The sequence below is a fragment of the Neolamprologus brichardi genome, chromosome 3 (genome assembly GCF_056152115.1).
Source record: "Neolamprologus brichardi isolate AB-2024 chromosome 3, ASM5615211v1, whole genome shotgun sequence".
Lineage (NCBI taxonomy): Eukaryota > Metazoa > Chordata > Actinopteri > Cichliformes > Cichlidae > Neolamprologus > Neolamprologus brichardi.
In genome coordinates, this window is record NC_142106.1 from 51456338 (window position 1) to 51479087 (window position 22750).

At 42.3% G+C, this 22750-nt stretch overlaps 2 protein-coding genes across 4 annotated transcripts in view; one reads left to right on the forward strand and one right to left on the reverse strand.

Annotated features, from left to right (window-relative positions):
* eml3 (EMAP like 3) overlaps positions 1–14138 on the reverse strand; it is a 47565-nt gene extending 33427 nt beyond the window's left edge. For both annotated transcript variants that reach the window (XM_087837869.1, XM_087837868.1), the window contains exon 1: positions 14007–14138. In XM_087837869.1, the coding sequence (XP_087693995.1) occupies positions 14007–14031 (25 nt within the window). In that variant the 5' untranslated portion in view covers positions 14032–14138. The remainder of the gene's footprint in view (positions 1–14006) is intronic.
* A 4308-nt stretch (positions 14139–18446) lies between these two features.
* ecsit (ECSIT signaling integrator) lies at positions 18447–21804 on the forward strand. 2 transcript variants are annotated; one of them, XM_006809283.3, is made up of 8 exons: positions 18447–18550; positions 18664–18881; positions 19044–19443; positions 19535–19758; positions 20131–20188; positions 20302–20450; positions 20861–20966; positions 21235–21804. In XM_006809283.3, exons 2-8 carry the CDS (start codon positions 18726–18728, stop codon positions 21507–21509), a joined length of 1368 nt encoding a protein of 455 aa, XP_006809346.2. In that variant the 5' UTR covers positions 18447–18550; positions 18664–18725; the 3' UTR covers positions 21510–21804. The 2 variants fall into 2 exon arrangements, with proteins under 2 accessions (XP_006809346.2, XP_006809347.2); XM_006809284.2 differs by having other exon boundaries at positions 18732–18881.
* The last annotated feature ends 946 nt before the right edge of the window (positions 21805–22750 follow it).

Below are 22750 nucleotides of genomic sequence, written 5' to 3' on the forward strand. Positions count from 1 at the left end.
AGACACAAAACCTCTCATGTTTAACTGTTTTTCACTTTTTCTTTGGTCATTTTAGCCTTTTTGGCCAGGGTGAAGGGAGTATCTGCCATCAAACAAGAAGACAGCTGCATGTAGCTATGATGATGTTTGCTAGTTCACCTTACATGCATTAATGTAATAACGTGGTTAGCCTACTCAACGTAAATTACACACGAACATTAAGCTACTCACGCAGAGAAGAACGGCTGCTGCTGCATCATCATCCTCATCATTTCTGCTACACTGGCAGGGCTCCGGGTCCAATAACAGGCACCACACCCGCAGTAGATGTGCACGGTGTGAGGTCTCGCAGCAAGCTATCAAATACGGCGCATTTGTTTCATCGGATTTGAGGTGTTACTTCCTTTGACAGTATCACAGTATCAGCTTAAAGCACTTGTTGCAGCTGCTGAGTTTGCATCTTTTGCTGTGAAGTACAGCCAGACTTTGACCTCTTCACCTTGGGCATTTTTAATCTGTAGCTCTGCTCTAAAAGAACGTACGTACCTGGGCCCGCCTACTATCCTCGGAAACGTAAAATGATTGGCTAGAATCTAAAGTGTATCACATCTCAGGAAAAAAAAGCACCGAAATAAAGCACCGAAATGTGCGCTGTTTTTCGGTCTGGTTACAACCGTTTAAGTCAGAACCGGTGCCATCATGGCACCAGACACCGGTACCCATCCCTAGTGAAGATTATCGTGTAATCGTGGCTCAAGAGTTGCCAGTTCGAGTCCCGGCTCGGACAGTCTCGGTCGTTGTGTCATTGGGCAAGATACTTCACCCGTTGCCTACTGGTGGTGGTCAGAGGGCCCGGTGGCGCCAGTGTCCGGCAGCCTCGCCTCTGCCAGTGCGCCCCAGTACAATGTAGCTGCCATCACCACTGTGTGAATGGGTGGATGACAGGTTGTGTAAAGCGCTTTGGGGTCCTTAGGGACTAGGAAAGCGTTATACAAATACAGGCCATTTACCATTTACCAAGATTACAACATCACTGTGAGGACATTTTTCTGGTGCTACTGTCTGAAGGTAAAGATGTGGTTTTAAGGTTTCAATGGTTGGGTTTAAAGGCCTGTGAATGTGCAATGGCAAGCATAGCTTGTCCAGTAAAATTAAAAAATAGAAATCAGTTAAACCTATCATAAAACATCTCTCATCACAGAAAGCATCCTGTCATAAAGCTCATTTCCTTTTTGGATCCATCCTTTAAATTACTGCTAGTTGGGATTCGTCTCTGGAAGCAGGATTAACTCCGCTCGACTCTGATGAGACGATCAACCTGCTGTCAGTCTGATTGAATGAGGTTGCTGTCTACATAAACCAAAGGGAATGTATCCAGGAACAACCAGTCGCCAGCAGGCTGAGTGAGTCCCGTCAAGTTGTGCTCACTGACAAAGGTTATTCAGAGTGATGGCAACATGCTGGTGATCTAAATTTGTATATTTGATAGAAATTATTTGCAAACCTTAAACAATCTCTCTGAAAGTGATTGGATTCAGTCCAAGTCAACGCTGCTTCCCAGCAAGGAACCAAAAGAGGCTGAGTGTGTAACAGCCTCTAACTCCGGGCAATCATCGAGTCACCACAAGTTGCAACTGGTCACAGAAAGGGAAAAATACTGCTGGCCACTGGTGCTGCTACTCCTATTGCACCTACACGCACTGGACAGTCGGAGGTGATTTTCACAAACACTGGGACTCTTTTGAGACTTTTAGTAAGTGCACCCAAGCAGCCAGGAATCGAACCACCAACCTTCAGAACGACCTGCTCTGATTCCTAAACCACTCTTTCAATTCTAGCATCACATTCACCAAACAACTCAAAGCAATTTTTCCTGCTACAGCTCTACTCTAATATTTTTTCACAGCATTAATTGGTTAAGAAATTCTAAGAAAAGGGTTCACCCACTCGGTAATAAGAGGTACTGAAGCAAACTCTTTCTGGACAATGTTTTTAAAGTATTGTGCAGCGATTTTAGCAGAGGGTAACAGTTAGAGTGAATTGTTAAATGTTTGTCATTTTTATTTTTACCATTTGTACATTGTTTTAACTCTGATGAAAGAAATTCCACTGTCCTTCCCCCCCAGATTCTCGAGGTTCTAGGTGGGGGGCTGTAATCTTTTATTACAGACACATCCTTGTGCTTTTGATGTAAGCTTTCTGCGTTTACGACCCTTTGGTCAGCAGGAGGTCTGACACACACACACACACACACTCACTTAGATACAGAAGTTCACACATACATACAATGCTTTGTCTTAGAACCAAGGGGGCGTGGCTTTGTTCTGACATGTGTTGTGTGAACTGTCTCTCAATAAAAGGCAGCAGGAGGAGGTCAGTTCTGGAGGTCATTTTCGTGGTGGACACAGACGAGGCCTCCCTTGCACAAATAATCGATCGATCGACTGTCTTGTTTTCTTCATGATGAATAAGTCTCTAGAATTAGCGGGGCTTGTGGAAACACAGACCCAACAGTAACAGTCAAGCTCTAAATCATGAACTTGGCTACGAAAAGTAGAAGAGTTGCAGCTGACATAGAAAAATGCTCGCTCTCATTAGGCTGCACTACACTGAGGCTTTTTCTCTTTTTACTTTATGAGAAAGCCGAGATGTAAAAATATAGCCTGAACGCTCCAGAGGTTTCAGTAAGTAACATGTAAAATGTATTTATATAGCACTTTTCACAGACATATGAAACAAGAAAGACAACGAATCACAATAAATCATAAAAACTCCTGGTCTAATTACAAGCTTTTTGAAATAAAAATGTCTTTAGCTGCTTTTTGAAGAGTCCAGACACCGTAAAATGGTAAATGGACTGGTTCTTATATAACGCTTTTCTACTCTTCTGACCACTCAAAGCGCTTTACACAACTTGTGTATTCACCCATTCACACAAGTTCTAACTAACATTCATACTCCGATGGATGCATCGGAGAGCAATTTTGAGGTTAGTATCTTGCCCAAGGATATTTGGCATGCAGACTAGGGGAAGCCAGGAATCGAACCATCATCAGATCAGCAATATAGGGAGGGGCCTGTCCCTGGAGTGGTCTAAAGGTTAAAACTAGAATTTTAAACTGGAAGCTAAATCTGATTGGTAGCCAGTGTAGCGACTTTAAAACAGGAGTCATATGAGCTCCCTTTTTTAAGCAGGTCAGTAGCCTCGCTGCAGAGTTGTGAACAACCTGCAGACGAGCTAGCCCTTTCTTGTTTGGACTATTACAGTAGAGAGTCTACAGCCTTGAGACAAAAGCAAGGATTATCATCTCGAGTTCACTTGTTGACACGATGGAAGTTCTGAAATGTTCCTCGAGTGAAAAAAGCAGGTTCTTACGATCTGATGTAAACGTCCCTCCAAAGAAAAAGCTTCACCAAAAATAACAACCAGGTTTCTAAGGTTATGTTTCTGTGAGGAAACTAAGTCACCCAGCTGCTGTTTAATATCAGACACTGTCAGCTCCAATAATCAATGTTTTCGTTTTGTCTGTGTTTAGCTGTAAGCAATTGTTCTTCAACCGCTGTTTAATGTTTGTTAAACAGAGTGGAGAGCTTATGAACGTCAGAGGGCTTAAATGAGCAGTATAGCTGAATATCGTCAGCAAAAAGTTGGTAAGAAGCATCAGGAAACTGCTGGATTATCTGGCCTAAAGGAAAAATGTATATTAAAAACATTCTCATGACCTCTCCTTCCTCCGTTTGCTGTCAGTCGCTCAGTCAGTCTCGACCACCCTCGGGGGCGTCTCCCATTTTGACCTCAGGACTTCCAGGCCATACTCAGCACAGATGTTTCTGTACACTATGCCGGCCACTTGGTTATAGCGGTCCATGTATGCCCTGCCTGCTAGCATCTTGCACCCTGCAGGTCTAGATTAAAAACTAGATTAGTTAGTTTAGATTCAGCTGATGTACAGGGTGGGCCATTTATATGGATACACCGTAATAACATGGGAATGGTTGGTGATACTAAAGTCCTGTTTGTGGCACATTAGTATATGTGAGGGGGCAAACTCCTCAAGATGGGTGGTGACCATGGTGGCCATTTAGAAGTCGGCCATCTTGGATACAACTTTTGTTTTTTCAATAGGAAGAGGGCCATGTGACACATCAAACTTATTGGTAATGTCACAAGAAAATCAATGGTGTGCTTGGTTTCAGCGTAACTTTATTCTTTCATGAGTTATTTACAAGTTTCTCTTTGTTCACGCCCACAACAAAGGCTGTGGGTCATTGACATGTCAATGACCCACAGCCATTGACATGCCAATGGCTGTGGGTCCATTCTTCATCAATGGAAACCTCAAGGCCACTGGATATTTGAAATTGCTACATGATGATGTGTTTCCCTCTTTATGCACTGAAGCTGGCACGTTCCCTGAGTTTTTCCAGTAAGATGGTGCACCACCACATTATGGGTGCCAGGTCCGAGCATTCCTAGATGGACAGCTTCCTGGAAAGTGGATTGGTCATCGTGGGCCAGTTGAATGGCCCCCAATGTCTCCCGATCTGACCCCCTTAGACTTTCATCTTTCATCTGAAGGCAATTGTCTATGGTGTGAAGATACGAGATGTGCAGCACCTGAAACTACGGATACTGGATGGCTGTGCTGGCATTTCTCCTGCGGTGTTGCTATCAGTGTGTGAAGAGTGGGAGAAGAGGGTTGCATTGACAATCCAACACAATGGAAAGCACACTGAACACATTTTATAAGTGGTCAGAAACTTGTAAATAACTCATGAAAGAATAAAGTTACGTTGAAACCAAGCACACCATTGTTTTTCTTGTGACATTACCAATAAGTTTGATGTGTCACATGGCCCTCTTCCTATTGAAAAAACAAAAGTTGTATCCAAGATGGCCGACTTCTAAATGGCCACCATGGTCACCACCCATCTTGAGGAGTTTCCCCCCTCACATATACTAATGTGCCACAAACAGGACTTTAATATCACCAACCATTCCCATGTTATTACGGTGTATCCATATAAATGGCCCACCCTGTAGATTAAAAGCAAGCGCTCAGTCACAGCAGAGCCGGTGCCACTCAGAATGATGAATTTCAGCTCTGTGTGACCGCCGGTCTGATGAAAGGTTATATTTCAAAACAAGAAGGTGCTGGGTTCAAATCAATAAGCCCGATGGGTCCTTTCTTTTCTTTCTGTGTGGCTCCCACAGTCCAAAGACAAGCATGAAACCAACCTTAAACCAGTCTGTACAAACAAATTCTTCACCGTTGAAAAAATCTAAAGCACACACGGTGTTTTTATACCAGTGCTTCTTTAAAGCGATTGCAAATGAGACACTAGTATTGCCTATAATGCTACACATGTCGATTCTATCTGGGGGGAAATTGCTAGTTGGATTTCTGGTGAGACCGTGACTTGCAGTTTGGTGGTGCCACACCCACTGTGGCTTCTTCCCAGGATCTGTTTTTGGCAGTGGGGTCCTGTACTCAGTAGGCTGGTTTTATAGATGGGGTGTTTTATTGACTGGTTTTACTGGTTGCGGAAGTAAAGTGTGGAGGTTAAAAGAATTTCTGAATGACAAAACTAAAAGTGGAAACATTTTAAACTCTTTAAACTTTGTGCTATTTCTGTGCATGTTTGGACGGCCACAGAGTGTGACAGCCATTTATATACAGTCTATATATACGACTCACCATCCCTCCACAGTTGTTTGACTGTCTGCCATTTTTTTTGCTATAAATGTAAGAAATTATAGACACATTTTTGATGTCATTGCTACAGATTTAAATTATTAGTGAGACCACACGTCCTTGTGAGAGGCATTTTAATTTGGAGGAAAAACATCAGCACTGCTTTACTCAAAGAAAAGCCCCCAAAACAAAACACGAACCAGTCAGGAGGCTGGACTGACAGGATAAAACAGAATCAGTGTTCCTATTGGTCATTACAGAAAATCTCACACAACGTACAATTGCATCAGAAAGCAGATACAACCTTTGCTACTGTAGAGGTCTCACCGCAACATAATTACACATCTGCATAACTGATCTTACTCCACTTCCACTCTGCTTTTCTTCTTTTCATTTTTCCCATGGAAGCCAAGACGGGATGACTCATAGCTGTTTGGCAACAGCTCAGGGGAAGCTGGAATTTGATCCACATTAAATTCGTGCAGCTATACTGGAATTCTGGTTACTATTCACAGTCCGTCAGTCGTAACATGGAAGTGCAAAAGCAGGTTATGTCACCACTTTTGGAATTTCTTTTATCTCTGCGTGAAATTGCTTCTCAGTTTCTGAGTTATGGCTAAAAATGTCATAACTGAGTAATCTGAATATGCGTTATGTGAACAAACACACATTTCAGGGCTGAATATCATCATTATATCAATAATATTTGCTGACATCTCGTTACTGCTCAACATGTGCCAGCAGACAGAATGACTGACAGGAAATGACACGGGAATGCTGGACAAAAGCCTTTTTCACGTGTCTCTTCACACACGTCACAGGGTTTTCTCAACATGGGAAAGTTTAGGAACAGAGCTCAAGTGTCTGTGGTGCACAGTGTTGGGAAGGTTACTTTTAAAATGTATTCCACTACAGATTACAGAATACATGCCCCAAAATGTATTCCGTTACGTTACTCAATGAGAGTAACGTATTCTGAATACTTTGGATTACTTAATATATTATCATGCTGTTTACAACTACATGAATGTACTATTGCTGTGATTTATTACTGTTACTGAAGGTCCGCGGCTCCGAGCCGTAGTAAAGGGACCTCTGGCTAATATGGTGGGTTCTGTGTCGGCTCGTAGCTAAAAACTAGCTTTACTTTGTTGTCTGGGTCAACTTTGCTAGCAGAGACAGAGAGAGGCGTTGAAAGGCTGCTCCAACAGAACTTATTGTTTTTGGAGGAAAACACGAACACGGTGTACAGTCGAGTCTTAATAGCTTACTTACAGCTGGGCTCGTCAGGCACTCTTCTTGGCTGCAGTGGTTATTATTATATTTACATGCTTCCAGCTCCAGTTTTTGCTCGATGACAGCTCGTACTTTTCCTTTTTCTCCCTCCCTCGCTCACAGACACATAACGTGTATGGCAGTCCATTCTCCCTGCAGCACGGACTACACTGCCCATGATGCTACATTCTTTAGAGCTATACCTGTAGCATTCTGCCTGTTAGCTTAGCACAACAACAACAGGCGCTCTCTCACCCAGGAAACATAGAGAGAGAGAGCGGCACCCTGTAACCATGGCAACCGTAACGCTGCCGCCTGGAACTACAGAACGTAGCAGTGTTGCCAACTTAGCGACTTTGTCGCTATATTTAGCGAGTTTTCAGACCCCCTTGTAATGTCTTTCACAAAAAAAGATGTGAAAGACATTACAAAAAACAATAATTGCTAAAAGAAATTTAATTTGTAGTTCTAAATAAATTCTAAATGCATTTAGGACGTTTTTTGCTCACTTTATGTCTCGTCCACGATGTTATTTCTCTCTCCAGCAGCGTAGGTTACAGTTACATTAGCATGACCAATTATGCAAATTAGATGATGACGTCATTTAGCGACTTCTAGGACAACCAATAGCGATTTTCCTTACTGAGGAGTTGGCAACACTGGAACGTAGCTGTCAAACAAAACCCAAACAGTCCTGACCCGCCACAACATGAAACAGTGAAGTACCGCCGTGTAATCCATTTATTTCAACAAAGTAACTGTATTCTAAATACCACCTTTTTAAACGGTAACTGTAACGGAATACAGTTACTCATATTTTGTATTTTAAATACGTAACGGCGGTACATGTATTCCGTTACTCCCCAACACTGGTGGTGCACTTGAAGCGCAGTGACACAGTAGTTACTGGACGTGATAGCAGCTCTAGTCCAGCAGCAGCGTTGAGTAGGAGAAAAAGGAGGATGTAAACCCCGTTTGGCAGGTTATAATTAACCTATGATTCAGGTTTTGAGAGAAAAAGAAGGGAATCAATTTAAGAAAAGAAAAATAGTTGGTGAAACACACCACGAGCCTCATGTGTTGCTGGCATTCAGCCGTATCCACGGATTGTTAAAAAAGAGAGAATTTGCTCCACTGATGACGTCTTTAAAAAGGCTCAGGGTCATTTAAGGACGCAGCAACTATAATTAGCCACTAAAGCTCCTGCTTTACTTTTATCTACATGAAACACGTTACTGTAAATCTAGATTACTGCTCTTCTCCAAATGTTGCTTTAGTTCTTAATAAGCCCATAAACGTCTTAGCTGCTTATCTGCATGCATGTGCTTAAATACGAGTTAAAGAGTACGTGCGTCCTGCATCCGTTCGACTAACACATATTCTCACAGTGTCCGCCCACTCTTTCTACCTGTCACCCAAGGATGCTGCATCATGACCTCAGCCACCTACAGACACACAGCGCTCAGGTTGTCATTCTCTACTTTGATTTAGATGCTTTGCCGCTGCTCAACATCCTGTACGCCCCTGCACAAGTGCCGAGGTCCCATCTGAGAAGTGAAACAGAGAGCTGCACCATCTGTGAGAAATACTCCCCCCACCCCACCGCCACGCCGCCGCACACATGTGACTGACTGCACAGCTCGTATGGCTGCGAACGGCTCCTAGCTCACCAGGACTGCACATTAGATGAGCTGACCTCCTTTACGGTCCTTCGCTTTAACTCTCATTCTTGTGTTTATCTTCAGGGAGCATCTCAAAAACACACCCGATGACGACGCGATGCAGTGGTTAGCGCCGTCGCATCACAGAAACAAGGTTGTGGGTTTGATTCTGTAGGCTGGCTGGTGCCTTTGTGTGGCATTTGCATGTTCTCCCTGCGCCTGAATGAATCGCTACTCTGCTGCGGTTGTAGTAAGAGAATTTATGAACGGACTATAATTAAAACTAATCGATTGTAGTCTGCACACAAAACTCGTGCACACAATGCACCGAAACGACAGGCACTTCTACACTGCAGCGGGGAGCCAACAAGCTGGTGAAAAAAAGGTGGCATACAAGGGAAAGTTGATGCTGCAGGCAGATACGTTCACAGGTGGGGGTGTGAGAACACGTTTTCAAGGAATAGTTTCCAACACAGCAGACAAAGGAGGGCAAAAATATTTATATTTTAACTAAATATTTCTCCGAGCCACCCGTCACTGAGACGGCGACACTCTGTTTGGTTCAGGGACATGAAACAAGTGGTTGAGACGACATTTAGATGATCCTGGAGCATGACGGCGGGACTGACGTGTAGACGACTCTCAGTTCCTCATGTGGTCTTTAGTGAAACTGAGTCTGACACCACCGTTTCATTTCATTTTTACTTTTTATTTGTCATGAACCACAAACAAGAGCGCGGATCTCAGCAGATACAAGACACCTCGTACCAGATTTAGCTCGTAGCCAGTCTCTGGGCAGGTGAACCCAACATTAAATAAACTAATACAAACAATATCCAAGTTAAAAGTACAAAGTTCATATAAAATCGGGAAAGTCACCCAGCCCCTCCCCACTAACAACACATACACATTATACAATCTTTATGCACGCCTGCACATCCAGTTCAGTAACACTATGCCACCATTATACGGTATAAGCACTAGGGCTGCCACAAACTATTATTTTGATAGTCGACTAATCAGATCATCATCCATTGGACGTAAAACTTACAGCTTATTGCACCAGCAGCATCTGCTCTTATATAACTATCATTAGCTTACAGCTTTAAGTGTTTAAGGTATGTGCTAACTAAAAATAAAGACAAGATGATAGTTTATTAAATTTTAATGAAGTTTGCAGATTGTTTCGGTGAAGTTTAATAAACTCCTTGCTATCTAAAATATAACAGGACACCGGAGTAAATTCTCGAGCATCTCACACTTCTGATAATCAGCTGTCTGCTTGACGTTTATTCAGCTGTGTAAAAACTATAACTTTAATCTCAGCCAAACCGATTTACTCAGGAACAAATAAAATACTGAAAAAAGCCAAACAATAACATTTTTAAGTTATCGAAGTGAGTTATTTATGTTTAACCTGAGTAGCGAAAGACGGCGGTGGGTTTGAAAACGATTAGCCGGGAGTCCGGTGTTCTCACGGCTCTAGTTAGCCTAGCCCCCGGCTAGCTATCTAGCTAGTGGCTAACAGACGTCTCCGAAAACGTCGGAGCGCTTTTGAAAATATGTGGTGTCTTGATAAACTGAGCAGATATTTGAGGTTTACACAGCTACATTCTCGCCTGAAAATATGTTAAACGTTTATTTTGTGACCCAGAAAGAATAATAAGAGTAATATTAAAACTAACTAGCTGCCGCCATTGTTGGAAACTGAGCTGGGCTGCGCTATGAATTCTGGGACACAGCTTCTTCTTCTTTGGTGTGTAACGGCAGCTGGCATCCTTGTACATGCAGTGCTGCCATCTTCTGTTTCAGTTTGTTATTACACTCTTAAATCCTACTACTTATTCCTGCGTCTTTTGGGATCTTACAAAGCTTCAAACGACGCGTCGACTATTAAATCAGTCGTCGACGATTTTGATAGTCGACGTAATCGTGACTAGTCGACTAATCGTGGCAGCCCTAATAAGCACAACATAAAAATCCAAAGGACAATGATTTAACAGAAGACAACTCATGCTGGTTTGATTACTGTTGCATGGGTGGATTCATTGGTTTACACTGTGCTCGCAAACTGCAGCAGGGGCCCCGAAACCAGTTAAGCCAGCCTTGCTATCTTAAAGAATAAAACCACGGAAAAAGTAACTGTCAAAAAGCCAGAGGAGATGATGCAGCTCACAACACGCTGCCACAATTTTAACCGTCAGGCCTCACTGACGCAAACACAAATACAGCGCAAGTCCATGCTCGCTCTACATACAGATAACAACGCTGTAAGCCACTGATGGAGCATAAATCTCTGCCACATGATGATCTCACTGAGTGAGACTGACTGATTTATTATCAGAACTGTTTTAACTGCACAGACTGTTTAAGCTGCTTTGGTTTCGGTCATTCCTTCTGATTTGCAGGTGAGGAACTGAGGCGATCAAAACAAGGCACCAGTGAAAACTGCTTTAAGCTTTAACTTCCAGCCCTGAGACAGACAGAAACAGTGTTTACCTCCAGCAAAACAGCACGTGTGCTCTTCTGAAAAGAAGCACTATTACAACATTCTGGGAAAAACACTGAAAAAGCTGCCATTCGCTGATGCAACTTCCTGCTGATCTCTGCACAACTGCAACACGTCCCAAATCCTCACAGTACTCCTAGACAGCTGTTCGAGCCAAAACCACAACACGCTGAAATGATAAATCCACTCTGGTCCCACTAATTTAATCCTTACCGTATATACACCAAATATAACTCCTGTTCTCAGGGTGTTTACAGCAGCAAGCTGACAAAGATAATGAGCTCCGCTGACTAAGTGCGAAGTGCTGTATGAATAGACTCGATTCTGCTGCTCTATTAAAGCACGTATCTAAGTGCTACAGCATAAACAGTATTTGGGTTTAACAGTAACAGGCCTTAGTCCTCTGACGGCTCTTATAATGCTTGTTTGAGTGTAAAGGTGTGTATTTCTTGTCTTATGTACTACAGCAATGTGACCACATTCACATTTTCCAGCTGTTAAACTTCCAGATGTGTAAGTGGGCTATGCACACATTTTTACAGTAATTCAATTTCTCTTCTCTTTTCAAGTTATACAACTCAAACTCATGACAGAAGAAGGCATGCCTCTTCAGACGCTTGAAACACCGAGTAAGTGATGTCACTTCCTGTAGGAAAAGTTGCTATTCCAACATTAGCAGCAGCTGCCTTTACACCAAAGCAAACCATGACAAAGAAATAGAGCTCGTCAAAGATGGAGTCTGTAAAAAAGAGGCTGACAATTACCACAACAAACACAAGTCGGTGTCAGCGAAGCGTTTCACTGATCCCACATTCACTGGGATTTCTATACAGTTCTTCTAATCTGGTCTATTTGACCCTGTTAGCGTAAGCTGTGACCTTTTATGGAAGTTCAGACTAGTCAGGAGGAATGTGAAAACTAGTAAACGTTACCTCCTGAGCCGTAAACTACAGACTTCAGCACATCTGTCATTTGAAACAAAGGTCTTCCATTCCTTACTCTGAGCCGCGGAGTTTCTTGTAACGTCTAAAGTTATGCAGTTACTTAAGAGAGTGTGATACTTCACTGGGTTGCATTGTGCTCACACACACACAGCATGCATGTGTGTGTCTAAGCTCATTCAGTGACTCAGTGAAAGCAGTTTGGCAATCTGAGGAGTTTTTCATGCTTTTCCACATTTCTGCACAGATTGAACTTGTGCAGTTATCATCACTGATACGAGTCATGGACGCAACAATTACAAAACACAAGACTCGTGTTGTGAAACAGCAGAAAGGCAGTAAGATAACAGGCTTATTTTGTATTTTCAATGTGGATATATTATTGTACTTTATTTTTAACATCTAACAAATTAAAACAGTATTAAAACTGAAGGCAGTATCTTTAAAGTCTTGTTTTGTTAAGTCTCAAATAGCCATTAACAGAAGTAAAGTCTCTTTGTGTGGCACTGGAATCTGCACACACTGCACATTTGCTCGCTCTTCCCTAAAAAATTACTATGACTAGTTTGCAAAGATATCAGCCAGTCCTCTAACCCAACGTCCGATTTGCTTCAACTTTAAGGCTGCAAATCTGTGCACCATACTGGGCTGTATTCAGTGGAGGAAATATTGTGTATCAGTATCTGCATGTTACTGCTAAACACAGCAGTTATTTGAGCCCTACAAACTCATATTACGTAAGCCGGCCAGCTGACACCGAGGCACAAGCAAATCTCCAAAGCTCCAGCGCACCTCGTGCAGCTTTCCGAGGCAGGTAACGTGTCACCATCTTCATTTATGAAACATATTACCAAGGTGACACAGGTCTTCATTAAGAGAAACGTCTGTGTCTTAAAGCTTCCTCCACCACTGAGTCACAGCTGCCTTGCTCGAGCTTCCCCATGTGATATTAATATATTTGCTGTTCCCCGGTGCTTTGGCGGCCCACCAGCTTTCAAGAAGCCACGAGTGTGTCAGATAGGCTTGGGGTGTGGATGCTTGTATACACATGTGAATCAAAAGCAGTGCTGGGCAGCTATCAAAGTTCCAGTTTCAGCATAATAGTAAGCATTGTGGGGACAGACAGGGTGGAGCTTTTTCACCCAACCCACAGTGAGTTGGAGAGAAGGATGTTCAGCTGGTGCTGATATATGGATGAACTGTTTGTGCGTGGACACGGGCTGCTGCGGTCTTCCGTGCACTTTATTCCATTATTTCAGGCTCCTGAACGCTCTGCCGGTGGTCTCAGTGTTGATGCTCAAACTACCCACGCGTGGCAACATGGAATCAGCAGCACACAACTCAGTTTGCGACACAAAGTGAGGCGGTTGCAGGCACGCCTCCAGGGTGTCCTGATCACTCGGGCCAACTATTTGAATGCCACAGAAATAATGTAAACGACGTGCAGCCCGTCCCACGCACCTACACAGTCACGGAGCTGCTGTAACGTCCTGTTTCTCCACCGACGTTTAAGACTACTGTCTGTGTTCGCTAACGTGTGGACGAGTGACTGAACAAAACATGGAGAAATGTTGAAAAAGCCCAAAATTAAGCAGCAAAAATGCTTTGAAAGTCAGAGCGGATGTTCCGCTTGCGATAAAAGAGCAAAGAATGCGGCGGCGAGCGCTGCCAAGCTGCTGAAAAACTGTATTTAAGTGTTCAGATACGAAGTTTTGGTGTGACTGAAAGCCTCCGGACAAAGTTTGAGGTTTAACGCGTTTGTTAAACTGCGTAAAACGTGTGTGGTACGCTGTATGCTAGTTTTCTCCAAAGATTGCCATCTTTGAAGCGGTTTGACAGCGTTCCTTTGAGAGCGATGCGAGTATCTGATCACGGACAGTGAAGTTTCCACGATGCTAACGCTGTCAGTAAAAACACAAAGAGCCACTGTCGCTGCTGCACTCACCCAAACTGTTGGTAGACGAATCCATAATCCCGGGTTTAGACGGCGTCTCCTGTTTTTAGAGGAGCAGCGTGCACTAAGGTGTGTTTTCCATGCTGACAGAGGAGAATCACAGCCCACACTCTGGAGACTTGAGTCGACTGACAGCTCTAAGAATACCGGAAACGCGGAATTTTCCGCAACATAAAGCGCAATAGTTTATTAAACGCACGGGTGTGTGGGTGAGTGTGTGTGTGAGGGGGGGAGTACTTATAAGTAAATCAAGCTTAAATATAAAATATAGTTCGAAATTATTTTATATAAAATGAAAAACTAAAAACACACCACAGACTGAAAACCGCTTCCGGAAGTGTAGCCCCTCGTTTTAGCTAACTTGACACTATTGGCGGGAAGGCACCAGGTACGGCTAAAAGCGCTGCCAGATATTCGCCTCAGTCAGACTGAGTCAGGAAAGAGGATTTCAGTGTCCGGACACCAGAACATTTCACGGAACTCTTAAAGCAGTTTCGGCTGCACCTCTGCAGCTACAGGACGAGCATTTGTTTCCATCTCGCGGTGGCCGTGCGCACTGCAAGCCCTGAAACCTGTGCCAGAAAGTGACTGCCTGCATTCAAACTGCTATAAATAACTTGTTGGCCTATAAGAAATGAAACGTATATCAAAATGCATCCCTCACGAATGATATCCGGTCATCCTGACCACACACAATATTCCTGTCACAAGGTAGAAGCTGCAATTAGTTTTTGGTAAAGTGACTTTTATATATCCTTTATTGACCCAGTATGAAAGTCTAATTGACGTTAAAAATGTCATTTTTTAGAGTGATCTGACGTCATAAAGATACCTGCAAGACAGGTAATTAATGTATTTATTTCATGTAGAACACCTTAAAGGTAATTTGTTTAATTTCATTTTATTTATTTAGGACAGTGCATGTTAATGAACATAAATGTAAAAAAAATAAATAAATTACATGAATGTAAACATGCCAGATTATAACCAAAGGCTAATTTCCATCTGTTGTCCATATACATACACATAAAACATAGACAATAATTCATAAAAATTCATCATTCATTCATAATAAAAACTCCATCACCAAACTTACACATACACACCATTCTGTTTCCAAATAAAACATTAAAACTATACAACTCATACACGATCACACACTTGATTTGTCCATAACCAGTTTTCAACCTTTGCCTTAAACAAATTGAATGTCGAGCATTCTCTAATGGAGGAAGACTGTTCCACAGATGGCCACCCTGGACAGAGAGGACGTTCTCCCCAAATGCTGTCCGTCTGTGGGGTATAAACAAGTCTCCTCGGATTGTAGCTCGAGTGGTCCTGTCTGAGCTTTCTTTATGCCTAATGAACTGCTTTAGTGGCGGTGGAGCAAGGGAGTGTAAGACTTTATATATTAAACACACTCTTTTAAGTTTCACTAAGTTATTGAAGTTCAGTAATTTATGTTTTTTTAACACATGACAGTGGTGGTGGGAAGTCGGTTTTTTGTCAAGTAGTTTTAAACTTCTTTTATAAATGTAAGTGTTGTTGGACAAGCAAGTGACCAGGACGTCAAACAATAGTCCATATGAGAGATGATCATTGAGTAAAAATAAGTTTTTTGCAACATTCATATTTAAATTATTACGTATATGATTATTTCGATTATTAAATTTAAGTACCTGGGACACTTTATTTATGTGACTCTTGAAGGATAATGTTGGGTCTAGAATGACCCCAAGATATTTAAATTCTGGAGCTAATTCAAGCTCTACTCCATCCAGGAATATGTTTGACTGCTTCAAGTTTAAGGGGCGTTTTGAAAAATACATACAGACAGTTTTTGAGGTGTTCAACATTAGGCATGAGTCCTCCAGCCAGCTATGCATTAATGCTAAAGCAGCTGTAAGATCTTTTGCCACCTGCTGGACACTATTTGCTTGCGTATATATAACTGCATCATCCGCATACATTTGAGCAAATATATTTGGACAGACTTCAGGTAAGTTATTGATAAAAAGAGAGAACAATAAGGGCCCAAGAACAGATCCTTGAGGAACCCCTGTATCACAGTCTAAATATGGAAATTGAACCCCGTCCAACACTACACACTGTTTCCTGTGTGAGAGATATGAGGCAAACCACTGAAGAGCCTGACTGGAGATATTAAACTGAGTCAATCTGGACAACAATATCTGATGGTTTACAGAGTCGAAAGCCTTCTTCAGATCTAAAAATACAGCTCCAACACAGGGACTCTTGTCCAGCAAGCTCTTCAAGTTCTCCACTAACATACACAGGGCAGTATCTGTGGAGTGATGTGCCCGAAAGCCAAACTGCAATGGATGTAATGAGGGTTGGATGTTTTCTAGGTGAGCAGTGAGGAGTTTAACCACCCACTTCTCAGCTATTTTAGATACGACCAGGAGTATGCTTATGGGGCGATAATTAGCCATGTCAGTCTTCACACCTGCTTTGAAAATTGGTGTAACTGCAGCAATTTTCCAATCTGTTGGAACAATGGAGTGTTCAAAAGACATATTCAAAACATGAGTTGTTGGACGTACAAGCAAATCCATGTTCCTTTAGGAAATTTGTGTTAATACCATATACATCAAGTGCTTTTGATTGTTTTAAACCTGTAATTAGTTTAGCAACTTCAGTGTCTGAAATATGAGCGATGGTGAACAAATTTTGACCAACATCATTCACATTATCAGAGCATACGACTGAGTCAAAGCTCTGACTGATCTCCTTAACAGATGAAATAAAGAAAGTGTTTAAGTTACTGGCAATAGATAGAGGCTCTCTAACAATAGAGTTATTTACATAAAGTTCAATTGTATTTTTACTTTTGTTTGAATGACGGCCAAGTAATTTATTTAAGTGTTGCCAGATAATTTTACCATTACCTTTGGCTCTTTCAATTATATTTATCAAAAAATTTGCTTTGGCCTGTCTCAAACTTCTTGTTACTTTGTTCCGCATTGAAGTAAATCTCTGTCTATCCAGACTTAGACCTGTTTTCAGGAACTGTTTTAGTAATTGATCTCTTGTTTTCATTAAATTCTTGCACTCTTTGTTTAACCAGGGCAAATTAGATGTTGTCTTTATTTTTTGTCGACCTCTAATGGAGTATGTTGATATAACATCCTCGACAATGTCAGTGAAGTGACTGCTGCAGAATTGTGGGTCATCACTACACAATAAAGGCTCCCAGTTAACTGATGCTAATGCTTCTGCTACATTTTGTCGCTGCCTTCTTGGTATAAATTCATAAAAGGATCTCCTATTAGATGAACTTTGAAAGTCATTCTTAACCCGTGATTTTACAAGTTTTCTAGAAAATAATATAAAATTGTGGTCTGAAATACCAGTGATAAAATTATAAGATTTAATAATTCGCTCGGGCTTATTACTGAAAACCAGATCTATTTTAGTTTTAGAGTGTCTCGTTATTCTTGTGGGTTGTTCAATGTGTTGAGTAAAGTTCAAAGTCTCCATTATGTCCTTGAGTGTTTTTCTGTCCTTTCCACAGTCCCAGTTGACATTAAAATCTCCCATTACAATTATTTCATTAGACTTATTATTTATAGTATGATATTTAAGTAATATCTGTAGTTGTTCATAAAAAATATTCTTTGCGGAAGGAGGGCGATATAAGCAGATCAACGTAAATGACATTTCTGGGGAAAGAGTGATTTTAACAGAAATATGTTCTATTTCGACGTCTATTGGTAAAGACATCACACATTAAAAACACACACACACGGAAACACTGGAAATGACAACAGAAAGGATGGTGCAGAAACATCACCGGGGACCTTTTTAAATCTTATTTTAAGGGTAAGATCTTTTAGTTTTTAGTTTTGATTTTGTTTGTTTTTGTTGTTGTTGTTTTGCTTATATTGCATTTGACCAGCAATTCTATAAATGCAACGTTATGTCACTGTGACTGTATTTGAATTTTAGTGTTGCATTAATTGTCAGCCAACATAAGCTCGATGATGGCTGCAAAGTGGCAACTCTTGCCTTAAGAAGTATCTCTTAGGGTGACCAACCGTCCTCTTTTTTTGCACTTGTTGACTTGTAAAAGCCTATACAACATTTCTTTTATTTCACCATTCATTAACCGCACAGAGAACAGTTAAAGTTTACTGTTAAGTGAACAGTATTATTAAAGTTCCTCTTTGTTGGAAATCAAAATATGGTCACCCTAAATTATACTGCACGACAAAGGATAAAAAAAATAGTTAGCTTTCTCTTTTCTCAACTTTTGTTTAACAGTTTGAAGAATCATAGCTACAGCGCGAAGAATGGCGTTGATTTAGAAATCATTTTCCTGCATTTTAATGGAGAATATTTACTGCGCTTATTTGCGGTTTTACGGAACAATCATTTCTGTCACTGTTTCTATTGTTTGGGGGAAGAAAATGCGTGTCGGACCGGAATGCTGTACAGGCCTTTCAACATGGTAGCGTCCATTGACAGCGGCTTCTGAAGGAGACTACATTCTTGTCCGATTGTCGGCATTAATGGTCAGTATTAACATGGTTATACTATCTTTACTACAACATTTGAGCAGTTGACGAACTAAACTTCACAAAAATGTGAAATGTAAAGTTTTATCGTTCTGTACAAATATTTACAGCTGAATGAGGTACACGTCCGTGTGCACTTCTGTTCTCTGACACTCGCTGTGATGGCTCGACTATGAAGGGCAGCCGCTGCCTGCATCAGCTCACGTCTCTGCGGCTGCTCAGCCACGCAGGGAGGCCGCTGCCTGCTGCTGCTGCTGGAGACAACGGCGCTCTATTACGGTTACACTCCTCGAGTCGGCCCGGCGGCTTGCAGTGCCCACAGCGCGAGGTGAGCTTTAGCAGACTTAAGCTCATATACAGCACTGATATAATCGCAGAGAAAGGCAGCTGGCAGTCGACTCTTTGTTTGCTGTTAATCAATAAATAATCTAATCAGATCATATGAATGAATCTTTTATCTGCGTTCATAACAAAAACATGTTGCTTTTAGGTGTTGAGGCATTTCCACAGCAGCCCAGCGTGCACCAAGAGTCAGCCTGCACGGTTCGTTCAGGAAGAAGACAAGGCGAGGGACAAATCTCTGGTCGCCCACGATGATCTGTTTGAGCAGGTCGCCAAAGACGCCAAAACCAAGGCCACGTTTAACAAAGTGATAGACGTCTACACCAAGAGAGACATAAGGCGTCGAGGTCATGTGGAGTTTATCTATGCTGCTCTAAAGAAGATGCCAGAGTTTGGGGTGGAGAAAGACCTCGCTGTCTACAACAAGCTGCTGGATGTTTTTCCTAAAGAGGTGTTCGTGCCGCAAAACTTTATCCAGAGAATGTTCAACCACTATCCCCGTCAGCAGGAGTGTGGGGTGCAGCTCCTGGAGCAGATGGAGAATTATGGTGGGTGTCTATAGTATTGTGGTAGTTGCTGAGAATCTTGAGGTGTTCTGTACACTGTTTTTGTGTCTAAGTGTCGGTGTCTGTGCTTCAGGTATCATGCCCAACATTGAGACCAAAGTGCTGCTGGTCCAGATCTTTGGAGAAAAGGCCCACCCTATGAGAAAGTACCAGCGTATCATGTACTGGTTCCCCAAGTTCAAGCACCTAAACCCCTTTCCTATTCCCGAGCAACTCCCCGAAGACCCAGTAGACCTGTCACGCTTCAGCCTCACACGCATGGCAAACGACTGGGATGCAAAAGTGACCGTCTACCAGGTATATGCATGGATTAGCCTAGCTTAGCATGAAGACTGGAAACAGGGGGGAACAGCTAGCCTGGCTTTGTTCTTTAAAAGAATAACAAAAGTAACTCTAAAATCTTTAAAGCTAATACGCCGAATGTTTCCAAGCCTGGAAACCTTTCCAGAGCTGTCAACCACAGACTCGTGTTCCACATTTCTTAAGCTTTTAAACTGAGCTTATAGAAAGTACAGTCAATGTGAATTCTCAGAAAAAACTCCACATAAGCTGATCAGTTTCTCACGTCTAACTAAGACAAACTTGTGTGTAAAAATCGCAAGTTTGATTGACTTTTGTCATCAGATGTAAATCTTGTATTTACCAAACTCTGTGTGCTCTCCTCACAAGCTGCCCTGCACAGACATCACAGAGAGCGGTGCTGAAGTCACACTTCCACATATAGTAGGTATGGATGACCTGAAACGACACTCTGTGTCTTAGTCAGAAATATATTGTTAAAAATACTAATAGTGGCATCATTTCCATATTTGTTTGTTTTCTTTCCTGTGTTTGCACCAGGCATCCAGAGCCCCAGCCAGATGGAAGCGCTCGCTAAGCACAACCCGTGCAGGCCGGTGTTTGTGGAGGGCCCGTTCCCTCTGTGGATGAGGAAGACGTGTGTTTACTACTACGTCCTCAGAGCTGACCCTGCCCCACCTGAAGAGAAGGTGGGCAAACATTACTGTTATCCATTACAAATAATAAGTGCTGTGTGAGGATCATATAACAGTGTTTGAATTCTAATGATTGTGGCTTACAGCTCAGGAAAGTCACAAAACCAGAATCTCAGATTGTAGAATATTTCCTAAGATCCATTAAAAACAGGATTTATAATACAGAGATGTCCAGCTTGGTGTGTTCATTAATCCTGTAGACATCTGTGCATGCTGGAGTCGGGGGAACTGACACCACCCTCACTCCACTCCCTGTGAAGCTCTCCCAGCTTCTTCAGGTGCTGTCATCTGCAAACAGCCAGCCTTTTCTGCAGTGACCGTCTGTGTGTGTAGACTCTGTATAATGAATAATATGTGAAACTTTGTGAATTAAATTACAAAAAAATCCTCCTCCCTCCCCTCAGATAGAAGAGCCGTATGACCCAGAGAGGAGTTTCATGTATCCTCTGCAGCTCGACCTGGATTTGGACCGCGACCTGGGGGACGATGAGAGCTTCGATGTGGAAGACTGTAAGATAATGCATCGCTGCTGTTGACCACAACCCCTCACTGTCAGGGTGTAACAGGGTTCTGCCGGAGGTTTCTTCCTGTTAAAAGGGAGTTTTTCCTTCCCACTGTCGCCAAAGTGCTTGCTCATAGGGGGTCATATGATTGTTGGGCTTTTCTCTGTATCTATGAAGCGCCTTGAGGCGACATTTGTTGTGATTTGGCGCTATATAAATAAAATTGAATTGAATTGAATTGAACATAGATGATGTGTGTCTGTTTGTCTATCCAGTGGATGAAGGTCCAGTCTTTGCCATGTGCATGACCAGTCAGGGGGACCAGGCTACCCTCAATCAGTGGATCTCTGGCCTCCAGCAGAGTAACCCCATCCTGGGTCAGATCCCCACGCTGTTCCGACTGGGCGCTGGACCCCGCGAGCTGCAAGGGGTGGGCGACACCGACTCGGCCAGTGGAACCTGGTTTTCTTCACACGTCCATAAAGAAGAAGCACACCCTGAGGCTGCAGTGGAAGAGGAGCCCAGGAGAAGTCAGGGTGTGAAGCAGTGAACAGGAAAAAAGTTTCCTCCTGACTCCCTCCGAACCAGCCGGGAGGTTTTTGTAAATTCTTTTTAGCATATTTAATAAAGCCATACAAAATAATTACAAACGTATTTATTCAGTCACAAATGTCTCACACCCTTAAAATACAGCAGACTATCTAAGGAAGTACTAAGTTCTCCGTATGTGTTCAAATGAAGTCGTTATAGCTGTGGAAATAAACAATGATGACGTCGAGTTGTTAAAGTAACACAATAAATGTTGACTTTCATTTACAGTTGACTCTGTTTAACCACTCACTGTTTTTCACTACCACTGAAGCTCTACTTGATTTTAATAATAATAATAACTTTATTTATAAAGCGCTTTCAAACAAAGTACAACTATTTGAAACTAAAAAGATAAATAAATAAAAGCGATACATAGCAATACAGGTAAAAGACACAATACAAGTTAAAAACAGTAAAAATGTAAAAACTAAAAGATGTAAGATAAGGTGAACAAATGTGTCTTCAGCTTAGTTTTAAAAACCTCCACAGAGCAGCCTGCCTAACATCTAGAGGGAGGTTGTTCCACAGAGAAGAAAAAGTTCTCCAATTGTCTTTTTTCTGGCTCTAGGAACCTTTAGAGGGCCAGAGTCCTGAGATCGGAGAGCACGGGATGGAACGTAAAGATGTAAAAGGTCGGAGAGGTATGAAGGTGCCAGTCCGTTTAAAGCCTTGTAGGTGAGCAGCAGGACCTTAAAATCTGCTCCAACCTGACAAGGTAGCCAATGAAGAAAGTTCAGTACAGGCTAATGTGCTCAAACTTCCCAGTTCTTGTTTTGGTGAACTTGGTTTTTGCTCTAATGACAACAGCTCGCCGCGCAGACTTCAGTGAGCTCACGCTGTCAGGAGTGTTTGGCTTTTTCAGTTGTTGTGAAGTTGGAGTTGAGGTCAGACTGTGGAGAAAACAGACTCGTCTCCTCGTCTGTGGTCTTTCAGCTGTGGGGTTTCACTAAAACAGTTTTTGATTGTCCATCCATCCATTTGCTTCCACTTATCCTTTTCAGGGTCGCGGGGGCGCTGGAGCCTATCCCAGCTGTCATAGGGCGAGAAGCGGGGTACACCCTGGACAGGTCGCCAGTCTGTCGCAGGGCCAACACACAGAGACTGACAACCATTCGCACTCACATTCACTCACACATTCACACCTAGTGACAATTTGGATTATCCAATTAACCTATCCCCACAAGCTGCATGTCTTTGGAC